Source organism: Rhinolophus ferrumequinum, chromosome 22 (assembly GCF_004115265.2).
Source record: "Rhinolophus ferrumequinum isolate MPI-CBG mRhiFer1 chromosome 22, mRhiFer1_v1.p, whole genome shotgun sequence".
Lineage (NCBI taxonomy): Eukaryota > Metazoa > Chordata > Mammalia > Chiroptera > Rhinolophidae > Rhinolophus > Rhinolophus ferrumequinum.
In genome coordinates this window covers 29,586,206-29,605,163 of record NC_046305.1, presented here as the reverse complement: position 1 = coordinate 29,605,163, position 18,958 = coordinate 29,586,206, and the positions used below count along the sequence as shown (strand labels likewise).

The 18,958-nt window shown below is 37.1% G+C and overlaps 1 protein-coding gene across 3 annotated transcripts in view; it reads left to right on the top strand.

Annotated features, from left to right (window-relative positions):
* The window catches only part of LOC117015265 (T-cell surface glycoprotein CD1b-1-like), a 54,526-nt gene extending 44,550 nt beyond the window's left edge, over nt 1-9,976 (top strand). Inside the window, exons 2-7 of one of the 3 annotated variants that reach the window (XM_033093819.1) lie at nt 5,245-5,839; nt 6,116-6,382; nt 7,666-7,944; nt 8,174-8,452; nt 8,925-9,018; nt 9,663-9,976. In XM_033093819.1, coding sequence (XP_032949710.1) covers nt 5,779-5,839; nt 6,116-6,382; nt 7,666-7,944; nt 8,174-8,452; nt 8,925-9,018; nt 9,663-9,684 — 1,002 coding nt within the window. In that variant the 5' untranslated portion in view covers nt 5,245-5,778 and the 3' untranslated portion in view covers nt 9,685-9,976. Of the gene's footprint in view, nt 1-5,244; nt 5,840-6,036; nt 6,383-7,665; nt 7,945-8,173; nt 8,453-8,924; nt 9,019-9,662 lie in introns of those variants that run through there. The other 2 variants (XM_033093820.1, XM_033093818.1) reach the window with 2 other exon arrangements.
* Nucleotides 9,977-18,958: the final 8,982 nt, after the last annotated feature.

Here is an 18,958-nt window from a genome sequence, read left to right as displayed (position 1 = left end):
GGAATTAAGTGAATACCTAATTATGTTAATTCACTGGGAACCAGGATTACTGCATGGGAAAGGCAAGTTCATGTGAGACAGATGAGTAAAACGCTGTAGTTTTAAACTTGAATTGAAAGCACAAATATGATTCATCGTGATATTTATCCTTAGAAAATTGTTTTGGCCACTTAAAAAGTCCAGAAACCAAGACTAACCTAGGACTCAGATTATGATTTCCACTTAATATTTTTCTATTGAAAAAAGCCAAAAGAGCTTTGGAGAAATGGCTAATTTCTAGTTTGGGCCAGGAAGTTTCTACAAGGGTCTGGAACAACCTTGCCACACCAAAAATGGAGAACTCAAAAATGAAGACGTATTGAAAGAATTCAGAAGCAGCTTACTTGAAAAGATCCCATGTCACAGATACTACAATTTGATCCTCAATAAAAACAATGACTAAGATAGAGTCTAGCATTTCAAGTGTGTCAAAATTCTTAAGTATGCAATAATGCAAAACGTAACACATCAGTCACCTAGGAAGCTATATAAACAATTTATTCTCTTGAAAAGTGGTAAATAAATGGAAATAATCAAGTACTTTCTCTGTCTTTGGTTATCTCAGAGTAATAAGATAGTTATTTAGGGTAATATATCTTTTTAGAAATATTCTAACTAAAAAGAAAGTGTGATACCTTCATTTATCCTGTAACAAAAAAACCTGATTTAGGCCGTTTGTTTTCAAGGTATGTTCAGAATACCAGGGAGTTTTTGACATCCTTCCAGAGGGTCCACAAGTTCAAAATTATTCTTATAACAATACTAAGATGTTATTTTAGTGTTCATCGTTTTCCAGAGACTATATAACATGCAATATTACATCAGATTCTATTCAAAAGCAGATATAAAAATATAGCTGTATTCTATTAAGTCAGATGTTAAAAAGTTGCAAAAATATTTTTAAATGTTTAAAAAGTTACAAAGTCACTATTCTCACTATATTTTGGGGAAAATTAGTAAAAATATTATTTTAATACACATTCAGTTTATTTTTATTTTAACAAACACATATTTTAAAATTTTATTAGTTTTTACTTCTACTACAGTATCTATCTTTTTGCCTATAATCTATCAATCTATTCTATCTAAAATCCTCGCACTCGCACTTTGTTTGTGGGAATTTAAAATAGTGTAGTTGCTATGGAAAACAGTTTGGCAGTTCCTCAAAAAGTAAAAAATTGAGTTAAGCATTTGACCCAGCAATTCCACCTCTAGGTATAGCCCCATAACAATAAAAAACAGATGTTCTACAAATATTTGTAGATAAATGTTTATAGCAGCACTATTCACAAGAGTGAATAGGAAGAAACAACGCAAAAGTCCCTCAGTGAATGAATAGATAAATAAAATGTGCTATTACATACAATGGAATATTATTCAACTATACAAAGAATAAGAGTTGTACATGATACAACATGAATGCACCTCAAAAACATTATGCTAAGTGAAAGAAACCAGACACAAAGGACATATGTTGCATGATCCCATTTATATGAAAGATCCAGAACAGGTAAATCTATAGAGACACAAAGAACATTATTGGTTAAAAGGAGCCTAGGGTGAAGGAGGAATGGGAGAAATGACTGCTTAATGAATATGGGATATTCTTCTGGAGTGACAAAAATATTTTGGATGTTGTTAGAGCTGGTGGTTGCACAACATTGTAAGGTACTAAGTGCCACTGAATTGGGTACTTTAAAATGGTTAATTTTATGTTATATTTCACCTCAATAAAAATGAATAATTATGAGATATTCACTCTATAATATGAAACTCCAGAGTCTAAGGATAAGATGTTCCATTATAAAAGAATGGAAGAAAAGATGGAAAATCTTCGGAGAGAAAAAATTTCCAACAAAGTAATTACAGAATGACAGAAGTTTCCTCATCAACAATCGATGCAAGAAAACAATATTGCAGAATTTGACATTAGAATTTGAAATCCAGATATAATTGGACATATATCTGCCATTCATTTATAAGAATCATATGTGAATTAAATCAGACAGAAAAAGTCAAGAACCATATGATTTCACTGATATGTGGGATATAAAACTGAGAACAACAAAGGAACAAAACAAACAAATGAAGAAACAAAAATTCATAGACACAGACAATAGTTTAGTGATTACCAGAGGGTAAGGGGGGAGGAGCGTGGTAGATGAGGGTAAAAGGGATTAAATATAGGGCAGCTGGTTGGCTCAGTTGGTTAGAGCATGGTGTTCATAACACCAAGGTTGCCAGTTCTATCCCCACATGGGCCACTGTGAGCTGTGCCCTCCACAACTAGATTGAAACAACTACTTGACTTGGAGTTGATGGGTCCTGGAAAAACACACTTAAAATAAATAAAAGTTGTGGGTTTTTTTTTAAAAGGATCAAATATATGGTGATTGAAGGAGAACTGACTCTGGGTGGTAAAAACACAACATGATATATAGATGATGTATTACAGAATTGTACACTTGAAACCTATGTAATTTTACTAACAATTGTCACCCCAATAATCTTCAATTGAAAAAAAATCATACGGACCATACTATATGTACAGTTTAAAGATAGACAAGAGGAAAAAGAAAAGTAATCTACAGGAATAACACAATGTAAATAAAAAACCCAAAAACACGCAGTTTGAATATAAGAGTCAATAAAGCAAAAATGCAGTCTGTTTGCCTATCAGTCTATACTAGAAGTTTACATCTCTTTAAGTAACTAGAGAGGCAGGTAAATTTTCACTGGAAATATGTCCCTTACAGATAAATTTTGAAGTTCTTTCCAACTCTTAAGAATCAATAAATCCTGCACAAAATTAATCCAATCAATGTTTCTGAGCTAAAAAAAAATAGTGTGACTTTATTTCCAAGTTTGGGATAATCTGCAATATGCGATGAGAATTTGGAAGGTGAAGAGGTAGTGCAGAGTTGCTACAGGTGCAAACAGTAGGCACTCAATAAATAGTTGTTAAACAAATGAATGAGTGCATAAAATGTATAAGTAGTTCAAAATATACTTGCCATTTTGAATCTATTGTTAACTCTTATTACTTGGTTAAAGTCACAAAATTTAAAAAAAAAAAAACAAAGAAAAGTAATACTATGAGCTACTCATTTACTGCAGTTTCCTCTGCTTAGTTTAGCATCTTTAGGTATTACTGTGACTACTGCTCAGACTGTAAAGCATTGTTATAGGGTAGCAGTCCTCAGAAAACCATTAGATACCAGCTCACTTGAACAGCTACCTTACACTTCAGTGGAAGGTCCTCTGTTGGTCTCTGGTCTGCAGAAATCTTACCTTTGGATCCAAGGTGTGTGTGTTCTTTGTTTTTGGTGTACAATGTTAGGGTATTTGTTGTATTTCTTGTTGTTTTTGGAATTTGGAGAAATCAGAGGTAAATTTTCACCTTTTAATTCTTATTCTTCTCGCTCTACTTTTTACCAAGAAAGGATTCTGAACCTCTTGATTGGAGTAACCTGGGTTTTGAAATATTTGTTTCTGGTCAGACTTTTGTTTGGGGTGCATAAAACATTTAAGAGAGGAGTCTTTATAGTACTAGTGTGGAATGACTTGTGTAAAAATCAAGTTTTGAGTGCTCCTCTTTGTGGCCATCATCTTCATGTCCTAGTGCGTGTATATGGTAACTTTAGTCAAGTTTGCAGCCATGCAGGGGTAATAATGGTGTTGACACAGTTACGAGGAGCACAAATGTATTTTCAATTATCTGATTCCCTGAAACGGGAGCTGCGGTTCTCAGAATCTCTAGTGCCTTTTGATTCTCAGAGAGTGGCTCTCTTTGAATGTACACCAAGGCATTGTGGGCATGCACATTGATCCATTTGGCATCATCTTCAAGGCTAACTGCACTACCTGGATGTTTCTGTCACATTGCTGTCACTGGTATATTTGTTTTGTGGGAGAATTAATCTACTCATCACACTTGCACACCACCAAGTTCTTAAAGTATGTTCTTATTCAGTGAATCCGCACTACAACAAATAAACTGAATCTTGAGTGTTCTATCCAAAACTCAAGGCTTACAAAGAAAAACATGATGTTAATATTAAAGGCAGGTAATGTTAAGTCTCTGCTGTTGTCTGTGGCTGTTACTCAAAAAGTGAATTAAATTATATCAGATTTTGAATTATGAGAATATTATTTAGATTTATATATTTTGGAATTTAGAGAGTTATTCTGAATTTTACAATGAGATAGTGATAATCTTGGATGAAGGCTACTCTTAACATTGTCAATTATTTATTTCTGGGAATAAATAATGTTACATTACTTATTTTGCATTTTCATATATGTATATGTATGTATACATATATATATGTATGTATGTATATACATATATATACAATATATATGTGTGTGTGTATAAATATATATATATACTATATCTATATAGTATATATATATATTTCATGTATATATATTTATGACCAATTAGTGAAAACTCTTTACACTTGAAATGTTTTACTACCACATTTCTAATAGATATGTAGGTCTGTGCAAATTTGTCATTTTTTTCTTGATTGGAGAAAATCCAAGAATTATCCTTAAAATTAACATTGATTAGAGTCTTAATATTTTACTCAGTGAATGCTAAATATACTGTTAAAACTTGCCAAGGTCATGCAAAAAGAAGATAGGAGATGACATCTTAGGGAAAACATTTCTGAACTTTTGGTGAAAAATGAGAAGCTGCTTGCTCACCTCATAATGCTTTATTTGGTGATAGGAAAGTCCAAAATGTAGACAGAGGTTGTGAGATATTACATAAGGAGAAGGAGGGTCTATTGCTTATGAACCGTCTACAAAAAGTTATCTTTGACTTAGGCTGAAGCTACACATAGCATAACCCCCGAAGTTCTGCTTGTCTCATGAAGATTTGTTACTCAAACCTCCAAAGGTCAAGAGCTACTGAAAAGAATGTCATAAACTATAGCAAATGTAATTTTTCTTCTCAAAAATTGTTATGACACAAGATAATTTTGCTTGGATTATGAACTGCAGTCTTTATCACATTCGATTCTGGGATTTGGGTTTGCAGTGTATTTTGGGGGAGCAATGTTTTCAATGCTTTGCCTTTTGTAAATGATTCTCTCTCTCTCTCTCTCTCTCTCTCTCTCTCTCTCTCTCTCTCTCTCTCTCTCTCTCTCTCTCTCTCTCACACACACACACACACACACACGAATGTGGGGTTAGAGACACCAGACAAAGGGGATGAGATAAGAAAGAGGAACTAATGAGAATGTTGGGAAAAGAGGTTAAGATAGAGTGCTAAAGAGAGAGCTGTGGGGAGGAAGGTCAAGTTGGGTGGATAAACCAAAAGAATCCTTCTAGATTAAAGCAGGCTAGAAGCTGCACAATTATTTAATATTACTTTCTTATTTAACAGATGTTGTAATAAAGGATTGAAGAGGTGAAATAACCTTTCAAAATCACATGGTGGCTTTTTCAAGTTAGTAAGTATGAAGAAAACTGAGGTCAGGAAGAACAGCTGGAAACCAGGGAAATAAAAATCTAGAAGTCAAGGGCTGGAGTGGAAATGAAAGGCAGAGTGAGAGGCCCAGGGCTGTGGGAGGCACAGCTTTTCTCTGATGTGTACTGTAGATGAGGAGGAGATTTTTGTCAGTTGGAGGAGAGAGGAAGTCACTATAGAGTATTGAGAAAAAGGTTTGCTGAAATCAGAGATCAAACACCAGCTCTTAAGAGTCAGAAGTACTCTCTCCGCGTGAAATGCTGCTTCTGTCACTTCTATGGTTAACAGTTCTCATCACATGTGGTGACAATGAGGATGGTAAGAGTAACTCTGCAGCTCCCAGCACGGGTGTAGGGGGTCTGGATAGGAGCATGCTGCACTTACCCCTAAGGGCCTGGCCCTCCTGTCTCCAGCCCTCTTCTCTCATTCTAGAGGTTGGGGATGGAGAATGAGGCCCTGTGCTTCAGGCTCTATATTTTTCTTTTTCTGGGTTCTTTTTCTCTCGATCTTTTCAGTTTTCCTTTTTTTTTCTTTTTTCATTCCCTTCTGCTTCTCTCTTTCTCCTCACTTTTCTTATCCTTCCACTACCCACAGCTTTCCAGGGACCAACCTCTTTCCATGTCATCCAGATATCATCCTTTGCCAACAGCACCTGGGCACAAAATCAAGGCTCAGGCTGGCTGGGTGATTTGCAGATTCATGGCTGGGATAGCATCTCGGGTACTGCCATTTTCCTGAAGCCCTGGTCCAAGGGCAACTTCAGTAATGAGGAGGTGACTGAGCTGGAGGAGCTATTCCGAGTGTATCTCGTTGGATTCATTCGGGTGATACAGGATCATGTCAGCGAATTCCAGATGAAATGTGAGTGCATTTTTCTGATCTGGGTAGATTCTCAATGAATTTTTTTTTCTCTCTTGGTTCAGGCTACTTCTCCCGTCCTTCCCACTTTACCCAACTGCATGCACACTCTTCTCTAGAGTAGTTTCCTATTCAGACTCCATTCCAGATTCTTCCTGCTTCCTGCGCTCTTGTCTGATAGACAAACATCCCCCTTTGTAACCATCTCCTGGTTTGTTTGTATATAACTTTTTCCTCACAAACCCCAAGCAAGAAACTCTCTTTTCCTACTTTGTGCCTAAGTGAACTAGCATGGCTTCCTCCTCCTCTAATCCATTTACTTAAGCATCTCCTGCCTGATCCCTCTTAATGTAATTCTTCCATTCACCCTGGAATGTTGTACTCCTGACTTCATCACCCTTCTTTTCACTCTTGGCTTCTCATCTGCCTTCTTACCTCATTGTATGTCGTTATAACAGCCTTTCTCCACCATTTATGACATGCTTACTTCTATTCTCTTCTTTCTAAAAAGTCACTGAATATAGTCATGTACCACTGAATGATGGGGATATGTTCTGGGAAATGCACTGTTAGGTACTTTCATCATTGTGCAAACATCATAGAGTGCACATACACAAACCTAGATGGTATAGCCTATAGCCTACTATGCACCTACTGTGCTCCTAGGCCATAAATCTGTTCAGCACGTTATTGTACAAAACAAGATGGGATTAAATCAAGTACAAGAGAAATGATGCAACAAGGGATAGTATAAACATGAGATGGATGAGGCTGCTGCCAGTGTAACACAGCATACTGTTTTATAGCAGTTATTTTTCTATAGAAAATAGAAAATAGTACACTCTTTATAGTAAATAACAATAAAAAGTAAAATAAATGTGTAAATCAGTAACAGTCATTTATTATCATTATCAAGTTTTATGTACTGTACACATCGTATATGCTATACTTTTTATGTTTGGCAGCACAGTAGGTTTGTTTATACCAGCATCATCACAAGCATGTGATTAATGTGTTGTGCTATGATATTATGATGGCTATGACATCACTAAGTGGTAGAAATTCTTCAGCTCCATTATAATCTCATGGGATCACCATCATATGTGTGGTTTGTTGTGACTAAAATGTCATTATGTGGCACATGATGTACTGAATTGGTTGTTGGCTCATCCTTTTACATTTCAGACATTTCTCCCCACCAAAATCCAACATCCTAGGTCCTTTTCCCACCTCTTTCTTTCTTGTTTGCTTTTTAAAAACCTTTACTTTGTTTTTCTTATATTTAGATCCCTTTGAAATCCAGGGCATAGCAGGCTGTGAGCTGCATTCTGAGGAGGCCACAGTAAGCTTTTTGAGGGGAGCTTTAGGAGGACTGGATTTCCTGAGCTTCAAGAATGATTCATGTGTGCCTGCCCCAGAGGGTGGCAGCAGGGCACAGCGGTTCTGCACACGCATCACTCAGTACCAAGGTATCTGTGATATCATACAGAAGCTCCTTTTAAGAACCTGCCCCCGATATCTCCTGGGTGTCCTCGATGCAGGGAAGTCAGAACTACAGAGGCAAGGTTAGTCCTGTTCTCTCTCCAAGACTTTTCTATTTCACTTCCCACCACCTTCTTTAAATTCAAGAGTAGGTGGTACCTAAGAAGAGAGGGGCTTAATCAATAAATTATTTTGTTTCCAACGGAATAGAAGGGGTCACCCTCCAAACTTGTGTCAACTTGTATGTTTTGAGTCCCTACGCTCTAGAATAGAGCCATAATCTAACACTGCTCCTGCTTCTTCCTGTTCCAGTGAAGCCGGAGGCCTGGCTGTCCAGTGGCCCCAGTCCTGGGCCTGGCCGTCTGCTGCTGGTATGCCATGTCTCAGGATTCTACCCAAAGCCCATATGGGTGAGGTGGATGCAGGGTGAGCAGGAGCAGCTGGGCACTCAGCAAGGTGACGTCCTGCCCAATGTTGATGGGACATGGTATCTCCGAGTAACCCTGGATGTGGCTGCTGGGGAGGCAGCTGGCCTGACTTGCCAAGTGAAGCACAGCAGTCTAGGAGGACAAGACATCATCCTCTACTGGGGTGAGAAAGAACTGGGGCCCAGCTTGCAATGGGAGGAGAGGATTCTCAAGTATAGAGGGAGGGAATAGCAAAATGATGAGACTTAATGGATGGGTGTGAGAGAGACAGAGAGGGAAGGAGGGTGGGAGAAGTGGGAGGAAGAATGAGAGAGAGACAGAGACAGAAAGAGAGAGAGAGAGAGAGAGAGAGAGAGAGAGAGAGAGAGAGAGAGAGAGAGAGAGAGAGAAATGGCCTGAGGTATAGAAGAGGTAAGAATAAAGGACCTATAGATTGGGTGAAATGGGGCAAGAGGGAGAGACAGAGGATGGATATGGATATATGGTATCAGGAAATATAAGAGAAGGAGTTAGAGATGCTCATACATCAGAAGCAGGTGAACGGTGGTGTTGACACTCAGGTGGGCAAAGGAAGGCCAGGAGAATCAGAGAATGGGTTTTGAAGTGACATCCTTATGTCCTCTTCCAATTGCCAGGACATCCGACTTCCATCGGTGTGATATGTTTGGTAATAATAGTGCCCTCCTTGATCCTTTTGCTATGTCTTGCATTATGGTTTTTGAGACGATGGTGAGTTTTTTCTAATTTTTTCTGTATACCTCCCACTCTTTTCTACCATTTTATCTAGTTACATCACTTTAGCCTCAATCTTTCCACAAGACCCTTTCCCCTTTCTCCCCAATTCCCATCTTTTTAATGTAAATCTGTTTTGTAATTGTGGTAAAATATACATGACATAAAACTTACTATCAACCACTTTTAAATGTATAGTTTAGTAATGTTAAATACACTTATATTTTTGTGCAACCAATCTCTAGAACTCTTTTCATGTATAAAAACTAAAACTCTATACCCATTAAACATCTCCTCATTTCCTGCACACCCAGGCTCCGGCAACAATTATTCTACTTTGTATATATTTGACTACTCTAGGTACCTTACGTAAGTGGAACCATCAGTATGTGTCTTTTTGTGACTGGATTATTTCATTTAACATACTGTCATTCATGTTCATTCATGTTGCAGGCATGTGCCAAAATTTCTTTCCTTTTTAAGGAAGGCTGAATAATATTCCATTGTATTTATATAACACATTTTGTTTATTCATTCACTTGTCAATGGACACTTGGGTTGATTTCAGTTCTTGGCTATTGTGAATAATGCTGCCATGAAATTGGTGTACAGATATTTAAATTTGCTTGTGTTCTTAACAGGTCCTATCAGAATATCCCGTGAGCTTTCAACATGTCTCATTTCCCATCTGGAATAAGTACTCAGAAGACCAGAAGCCCAAATTGTCAGCCCAGGAGTCAATCCCATCATATTTAATTAAATAATCATCATATTTGATCAACTCAGAGTTCCCATTGGTTGTGAGATAAACAATAATTTACACACTAGCAGAAAAATAATTAAGAACTATGAATTTACTATGAGATGGTATCAATAGTAAGTAGATTTCATAGATGTGAGATGTGAAAAAGAATGTATCTCAGAATAAATAAAATCAAGTACAGATGGTCCCTGACTTATGATTTTTTTACTTTACAATGGTGCAAAAGTGATACACATTCAGTAGAAACCGTACTTTGAACTTTGATCTTTTCCTGGGCTAGTGATATGTGGTATAATACTCTCTCATGATGCTGGGCAGCATAAGTAAGTCACAGCTCCCAGTCAGCCACTCGATAATGAGGGTCAACTACTGATACACTATAGTGTGTTCATTGTGTTAGATGATTTTGCTTAACTGTAGGCTAATTTTGGTGTTCTGAGGATGTTTAAGGTAGGCTATTCTAAGCTGTGTGATATTTGGTAGGTTAGTTGTAATATATATATATATATGTATATATATATATATCTCAATAAAGTAATTTTTAATTAAAGTATGTACATTTTTGAGATATAATAGGCTACAGTATAGTGTAAACATAACTTTTATATGCACTGGGAAACAAAAAAAGTCATGTGACTCACTTTAGTGCAATATTCTCTTTGTATTGATGGTCTGGAACCAAACCCGCAATATCTCTGAGGCATGCCTGTAAGTAAAAATATTTATATTCAGAAACTTTTAGTCAGAAATGTCTTTGTATTAGTCTTCAAAGAGAAAGACAATTACAAATGAAAGTATTGTAAATTAAAGTAGCTAGTATCAAGACAGAGAGTTAACAAGGGCAGATCACAAAAAAAGAGTAATTTCAGTTCATTGAAGTTTTGACCTGAGATTTAGGGAAATGTTGTACGTCAATTATCTACTGTTTCATAACAAAATACTACCAAATAACAACTATGTTTGCTTATGATTTTGTGGGTCAGCAATTTGGGTTGGGGCAGTTAGGTGGTTCTTCAGCTCTTCTTGCCTGGGATCACTAAAGAAGCGGTGATCTCTTGGTGTGTAGGAGGAGGACATCTTTGAGGCACCATTTTTCTACCACACCTACTATGTGCCAGCATTGCCGCTCACAGCAGAGGCAGTAGCAGTAAGACCTCAAGGCAGCACTGGGCAACTGAGGGCCTGGGCAATAACTCTCTGGAGGACTATTACTTTCTTCACATGTTCCCTTCCACTGGAGAATGGTGGGTCTCGTCTCCTGCTCCCCATCACCCAGAGTGGGTGGGGGTTAAATATATTTTTGACATACAATATTTTCAATTTACAATGGATTTATTGGTATATAACCCCATTATAGGTCAAAAATCATCTGTATACAACTTAATGGTGATATCCCTTTGGCTTCCTATTTTAAAATATTTTTTTCTGCTTCTGCTGAAATATTATATGTTAAAATAAGCTAATTATAATTATGCTGAAATAATTGTATTTGCAGAGATTCTGATCATTTTTAAATGTAATTTCTCTGCCTGCCGGGATGACTTTCTATCCCTCGAGGTCCGTCTGTGATATTTCTTCCTCCAGGCAGTCTTCCCTAGTTCTAAAATGGAAGTAATCCTCTCTTGCCTGGTATCATGCAGAGGTCCACTTTACTTTGTACCCTCAACATTGCAGTTATTTTTGCTTTACTGATCACTCTTTTTAGGCAATCTGGTGGTCCCCTGCTCCTGAATGGTCACCATATTGATGCCGAATTTAATGCTGACACCCAGTGGGCATAGTACACTACGGCCCAGAACTCCGGGTTCAAGGGATCCTCTTGCCTCAGATTCCTGAGTAGCTGGGACTACAGGCACTCCACCGCACCTGGAATTTTTGCTTTCCTTTCCCTTCTACTTGTAAGTCCTTTGAGAGAAGAAGACTTGCTCTTTGTAGATCCCTGGCAAGATCTTTAACTTGCATATGTATTTATTCAGTAAAAATGATCTGAGTTGATATAACTGCCATGTTAATGGTCTTTTCTCAAAATCATCTCCTTTCTCCCTTTTCCCTCTTTAGTTGATATTCTAGATTTCCCTTTTATTAAAATATTTCTCATATAGCAAAAAACGAAACAAAACAAGCAAACAAACAAAACATGTCCTTCTTGTTTCTGCCCTAAACCGTTCTGTAGAAAACCACTTGTGCTCATACTAGAGCTATAGTTTACCTACAAAGATTCATTAGAACAGGACTCTGATCCTTATTTTTTAGTGAGAATGAGTGAGACACAAGATGGGTGAGGGATAATAGTGCAGAGGGGTTGCTAAATATTCAAGCAAAAAGATCAAGAGGGCTTTTCTTGCCCTCCGGGACTTTGAGATCTGTGGTGTATCAATTCAGTTATATCTTTGGTTTATATTTACTGTTACTCATTCTTTTGCTTACTCCATAGTTTTCTAGAAACACCATTTATAAAAATTAACTTATTTGACTAAAACATCAGGAGGGAGGTGGAGAGAATTTGAGTATATTTTTATAGGGCTTAAGAAGGGAGGTCAAAGCAAACAGAACTTTTGGAGAACCTAAGTGTACTGGAAGCAGTTCCCCCGCATGGAAATTTTAGGACAATATGGACTTTAGGATTTTGGAAGGGTAGGAAATGGCTGAAAATACAATTTTCTCTCTCTCCATTAGCATAGCACTTTAATTCTCCAGGATGCACTGAACTCCACCTCATCTTATAGAGTAGGCGTGCTGTTGTATGCTTGACTGCACCCTCAGCTACAGTCTAGAGCCCTGATCAGTCTGTGCTTCTTAAAGTGTGGACTATGAATCACCAGAAGCGGTAGCTCCTATAAGCTTGTTAGAAAAAGAAAAAAATTTTCAGGCCCCACTCTAGACCTATTTGAATCAGAAAATCCAAGAATGGAGAACAGAAATCTGTGTTTTAACAAGACTTTCAGGACATTCTGACATACACTTAAGTTTCAAAACCCCTTGTCTAAAGATTTCTCAATCTTTACACTATTGACCTTTGGGGCCAGATAAATTTTTTGTCATGGAGGATTTTTAGCAGCATCTTTGGCCTCTACTCGCTAAATGCCGGTAGCACTTTTCCAGTTTTAACAACTAAGCATATCTTCAGATATTGCCAAATGCCCTCTTGGGGGCAAATTTGACCCCAGAGAAGAACCAACGTCTAAGGTAAGAAACACAATTTTAACCTCAACCCCCAGGCTTACTTAGAATAATTAATTGGTTCACAGTGTGTATGTGACCTAATTTGGTCCAATCCAACTGAAGCCTACAGTTTATATTTGGTGGTTGAGAAAGGAGGGGCTCTTTCTTTGTCTGGATGCTACGCCACCTTCAAAGCTCAAAATTGCTATAGAATTTTGTTCCATAAGTAAAGCTGGCCCAGGAATAAAGCTCACAAATAAAACAGAACGATGAAGTGACAGAGCCAAAGATCAAATCAAACTCTACCTGGAGACTGACCTACCTCTGTATATTTTAATTATATGAACCGAACAAGTTTCATTTTTCCTTTTAAATCAATTGAGTTGGAAATTTTTGTTGCTTGAAAATTCTGATATTACTCTGCCGTCTCATGTTTTGCAATAGCTTTTTCATATTCCTCTTAACCTTTCCTCTGTTTTCTTTGCTCTTATTCCCCAAATCATCATCCCTCAAAAATGGTTTCTTGGGCTAATGATTTTCCTCTAAGTGTCCTCACTGTGGAAACCCTTAATTTACCCATGACTTTAACTATGACCTGTGGGTGAATGACTTTTAGAAATAATCTTCGGTCACAAAATACAAGGTCTTTTCAACTCCTTTGAATTAATTAATTATTTAATTAATTAATATTTTTTTGTGAAATTGTGTGTGCATGTGTATGTGTGATTTTTGCTAATACATAGAAATATGCTTAAAATATTTTTATCTTACTCCCAGTATCCATGTTAAATTAACTTATTAAGTTTAATATTTTATCTTTAAAATTTATCTTGGATTTTCTGTGCAGACTTTCATGACATCTCTAAACATGAAACACCCAACTTATTTTTCAAACCTTTATTGCATTTTCTTACCCAATTGCACTGGCTATGAACTCCAGTACACTGATGAATAGAATTGACAGCTGACATTCTCATCTTTTATTTATATCAGATAAGAATTATTCAGAAGTCCACATTAGTTATGATAACTGCTGTTAAGTGTTTTGTGGATACTTTTTATTCAATTAAAGACATTTTCTCTCAAATTTGCTAAAATTTTTAATCATTGTTTTTATTATTATAGATAGTTGTTGAATTTTATTTGGTGTTTAATCTGAATTTCTTGAGATAACAAACTTTTTTTCTATTTTTAATAAAAATTTATTGGGGTGATGAGGGTAAAAGGGATAAAATATATGGATAGCAAAATATTTTATCTTTTTTCCCCTTAGTGTTGCAACTTATCTGTCTTGTTCATAATATATGAATGTAGATTCAGTTTCAGTATTTTGTTTGCAATATTTTGTTATTTATTTCTTTTAATTTTCTTGTCAAGTATTGGTATTGAGGATTTTTTGCCTCATAAAATGAGTTGAGAAAACTTTACTCTGTTTTTCTTCTCAAGGAGGGTTTTTTATTATTATTATTATTATTTTAGTATTTGCTAAAATTCACCTGTGAAGCTTATGTGTTGGGAAATATATACATTTGGGGGTGGGGGGAGAGGGGTTCAATTTCACGGTAAATTTAAAAAGCAAATATGCCTTTATTAAATTATCTATTTCTTTTTTGTCATCTTTGGTAAGTTGTGTCTTTCAAGGATTTGTCCAAGATGTTCAAATGTCCAATTTATTGTTGGCTTATGCATAATATCTTATTATCATGTTAATGTCTGTAGGGTTCATACTTATACACGTTTTTACCAGATATTGGAAATTTTTCTCTCTCTTGTTTGTTCTGTCTTTCTCTTATCTTGACTAGTATTTATCAATTTTATAAATTTTTCAGAAACTATCTTTTGGTTCTGTTGGTCCTCTCTACGATCATATCATTTTCATTATCATTCCCTACTTGTATTTTCTTTGCATTTAATTTATTGTTATATAAAGATTCTTTTTTTAAAAAAAATTAAAGTTGATTTGGGTGACAATTGTTAGCAAAGTTACATAGGTTTCAGGTGTACAATTCTGTAATACATCATCTATATATATCACACTGTGTGTTCACCCAGAGTCAGTTCTCTTTCCATCACCATATATTTGATCCCCTTTACCCTCATCTACCACCCCACTCCTCCTTTACCCTCTGGTGACCACTAAACTATTGTGTGTCTGTGAGTTTTGTTTCTTCATTTGTTTTTCTTGTTCTTTTGTTGTTTTCAGTTTTATATACCACATATCAGTGAAATCATATGGTTCTTGACTATTTCTGTCTGACTTATTTCGCTTAGCATTATAATCTCAAGATCCATCTATGTTGTCACAAATGGTACTATTTCATCTTTTATTATGGCAGAATAGTATTCCATTGTGTATATATACCACAACTTCTTTATCCATTCATCTATCGAAGGACACTGGTTTTTTCCATGTCTTGGCCATCATAAATAAAGCTGCAATGAATATTGGATTCTGATCACCCAATTCCAATGTGTGGGGAGAGGGTTTCCCCAAACACCCAACAAGAAATTTTCTGGACATCAGCCTAGTGTCATACAATTCAGCTCAATTCTGATACTATCTATGTGGAGATAGTGTCAGATTTCACATGTTAAGGATTCAGTCCTATAAGTCTGCCCCCCCAACCTAACTTCAGATATTAGTCATGAGCTTAGGTTGTCACCTGTGCTTCTGACCAATTGACTATAGATCAGAGGTTCCCTCGCCTTTCTCTTGGGGTTCAATTAACTTGGTAAAGCAGATCATAAAACTCAGATAAATATTTCACTTACTAGATCACCTATTTATTATAAAAGGATATAACTTAGGAACAGCCATATGGAAGAGATGTATAGGGCAAGGTATGTGGAAAGGTAGTCTCAGAGCTTGTCTCAGAGCTCCCATGCTCTCTTCAAGGGTGCCATTTCCCTGACTCTTGAGGTGTTCATCAACCAGGAAGCTCTCTAAACCTCATTCTTTTAAGTTTTTATGGACATTTCATTGTATAGTTATGGTTGATTAAATCATTGGCCATTGGAGACCCATTTAATCTTCGGTTCCTCTTTTCTCTCTAAAGGTCAGTTGGATGGGACCAAAAGTTTCAAACCTCTAGTCACATGGTTTTCTCCACTGTCAACCAGTCCTCATCTTTAGGTTATATATGGGCTTTCCAAAAGTCACATCACTAGCATAACAAAAGACACCTTGATTTCTCTCAATATTTAGGAAATTCCAAGGGTTTTAGAAGCTCGGTGTCAGAAACAGGGATGAAGACCAAATATATATTTCTTATTATAAATCACAATATCACATTATATTTCTAATTTCTTGATATAGATGCTTAAACAATTTAGATTCAGCTATTATATTTGTATATATGTTTTTAAGGCAAAATATTTGCTGTAAGCATGGCTTTAGCTATATATCAGAAAGTTTGATACACTGCTTGCATTTGTCAGTTTGATATGCTTTCTAATGATCATTTGACACATTTGTTATTTAGAATTTTTATTTCTGAATTTCCAGACATGAAAGAATTTTTGGTTATATTTTCATTATTGATTTTTTGCTGAATTCTACTTGTCAGAAAAATATTTTGTATGGTTTTATTATTTACTTTTTTCAATTAGTTGAGATGCAGTTAGTTTCAAGTGTATAACATAGTGATACAACATTTATATAACGTATGAATTGATCACCCCAATAACTCTAGTACCCATTGATGAAATAGGTAAAAAGTTTACAGGAGTGAGCTTGTGAGCTAGCAGGATGAGACAGGCAAAGAGTTAACAGGAGCAAGCTTGTGAGTTAGCAGGAACGAGCTTAAAAATTAACTGATTGGTTCTGAATCCCCCAGCTAGCACTGTACCTATAAGTTGACCAAGTGCTTTACATCCATGATAGATAGGAACAGAATGCTTCCTGGAAGAAGCCCCCAGTGAGCTGATAAGTGTCCTGCATTTATTATTAATGTGAACAAGATGGTTCCCACAAGAAGCCAATTGTAACAGCAACCCCCTGCAAGCTGACAAGCACCCTACATCATGCATAGAAAAATATAAAACCCCAGGTAACAGAAATCCACTGCAGCTGTCTACTCTAGACTCTGCCCCTGGCAGCTCCTCTGCTGATGCTTCTCTCCTCAGCTGACTTGGATAGCTATCTTCTCTAGACTCTACCCCCAGCAACTCCTCTGCCAGTGCTTCTGTTTTCTAAACAGAAACCCAAGGCAGTTGTCTTCTCTATTCACTGCTACAGGTATCCTCACTACCCGACTTTCAATAAATCTTTTCTTCTTTTCCTACTTTTCTGAGTCTCGTGAATTCTTTCACATTCTGCAAACAACCAAGGGTATAAAAAAAAATACAGTTTGGTGCCAACACGCTGGAGTTCAACACTACCTTCTTCTCTCCCCCGCTGGAGGTTCCCCCCTTGGCTTTCAGGAGCCTCTCATGGATCCTTTCCATTGAGGGCTGGAAATTGACTTTTCCAGGCCAGGGCTACTCTCCAGTGGAATGAAAGTCTGACCTCTCTGTTGGTTGGGAAATCCCATTGTCAGACATGGCGTGAGACGATTTTCTATTTCTTGGGGGACAGGCTAGTCATCTTGGCCACAGTCTTGGTGGGCATGGGACAGACACCTAAAAGCCTTTAGGGTGTCTGCCACTTTAATGAAGTCTCCTGTGACAGGATGACCTGGTAGTGGTCCAGGACTCTAGGACTATGTCCCGCCAGGTGCAAGTCAAAGACCTGCTCATTGGACAGGCACACAAATCAAAGACACACAGTCTCCCTTACTAATGGCCACTCCCTATAGTTCTCTTTGGTGACTCACTTCCCATCTAAATTCTTCTCTTACTTTCTCTGGACATTCGTTACCTCCTACATGTGTCAGGGGGCTTTTGGTGGGTAAGTGATATGTCTTGAGATGTGCATGGGGTGCCAGGAATTCCATGGGTTGGGTCCATGACCCTCAACCTTAGGTGTGCTGGGGATGCCCTCACAACTAATGGTCATTTCTTCTCTCTTTTTCTCTGGAGTATGTGGTAACGAATGTGCTAATTCTATAACTCCTGAGTCACACACTGTTCCTTCAGAGGAACTTAGAGGATGCCCCTCGATCTCCTACTCCAGCTATCATGAGACCACCATCCCTCACACCATGGGTGGTTCCTCATCTATCCCTCTTGACTACCCTCTTGACTGCTTTCTTAAAAAAGCCAACTCAGTAACTTTCAAGATCTTGCAAATAGCCTGAAGGGTAAATACAGCCACTACTACTACTGCCTGAGGCGGAGGTAACTGAAGAAAATTTAAAAAGGAGGCACTTTTGAAAAAAACATGAGTGGCTAGTCTCTCAAGCCAGACCTCCACCTGTCTTATTAGGGGCAATTGAAAGATCTTAGGTCCTCTTTGCAATTGTTGGTAGTTCTGTTTATGTCTATAATCTCTGATATCTGTGCTTGTCTGTGTTTTATATGTATTGTTTTTGCCTCTGGATAGTATTACCAGCTCATAAAGTTTAATTCACTTAAAATAAAATTTTAAGTGCTTATATAAATCTAAATAATGAAAACTGACCCAAGTACTTTTCAGGATCATGTGATCCAAGAAAATATTTGATTCTAAGTCTAGTTTAACTTTTAGTTAAATAGATATGTTTTTTAAGGTTATTAACATTAAATATGGTATGTTTTGTTTTACCTGAGTTTGCAAAAATAAATTCATGTTATCTCTGTTACAGAATTAGCCAAGAAAATAGATTGGATAATTAACTCTAAAATCTCATAGATTAAAAGTAACTAAAATAGGGCAGCGGGGCGCACTTTCTGAGTTCTCCTCCAGATCTTATTACAAACGGACCTATAACCCATCAAAGAACTCTTTGCTCATCACACAGAACAGCTAAGAGACTCGTGGAAGGATTACTTGAAGGTGCGCTAATTGGGCGAGCAGGGGAAAGAAGGATGGGAGCAGAGTGAAAACGCGCGGGCCCGCAGCGAGGTCCCAGCCGGCGGCGGCGGCAGTGAAAA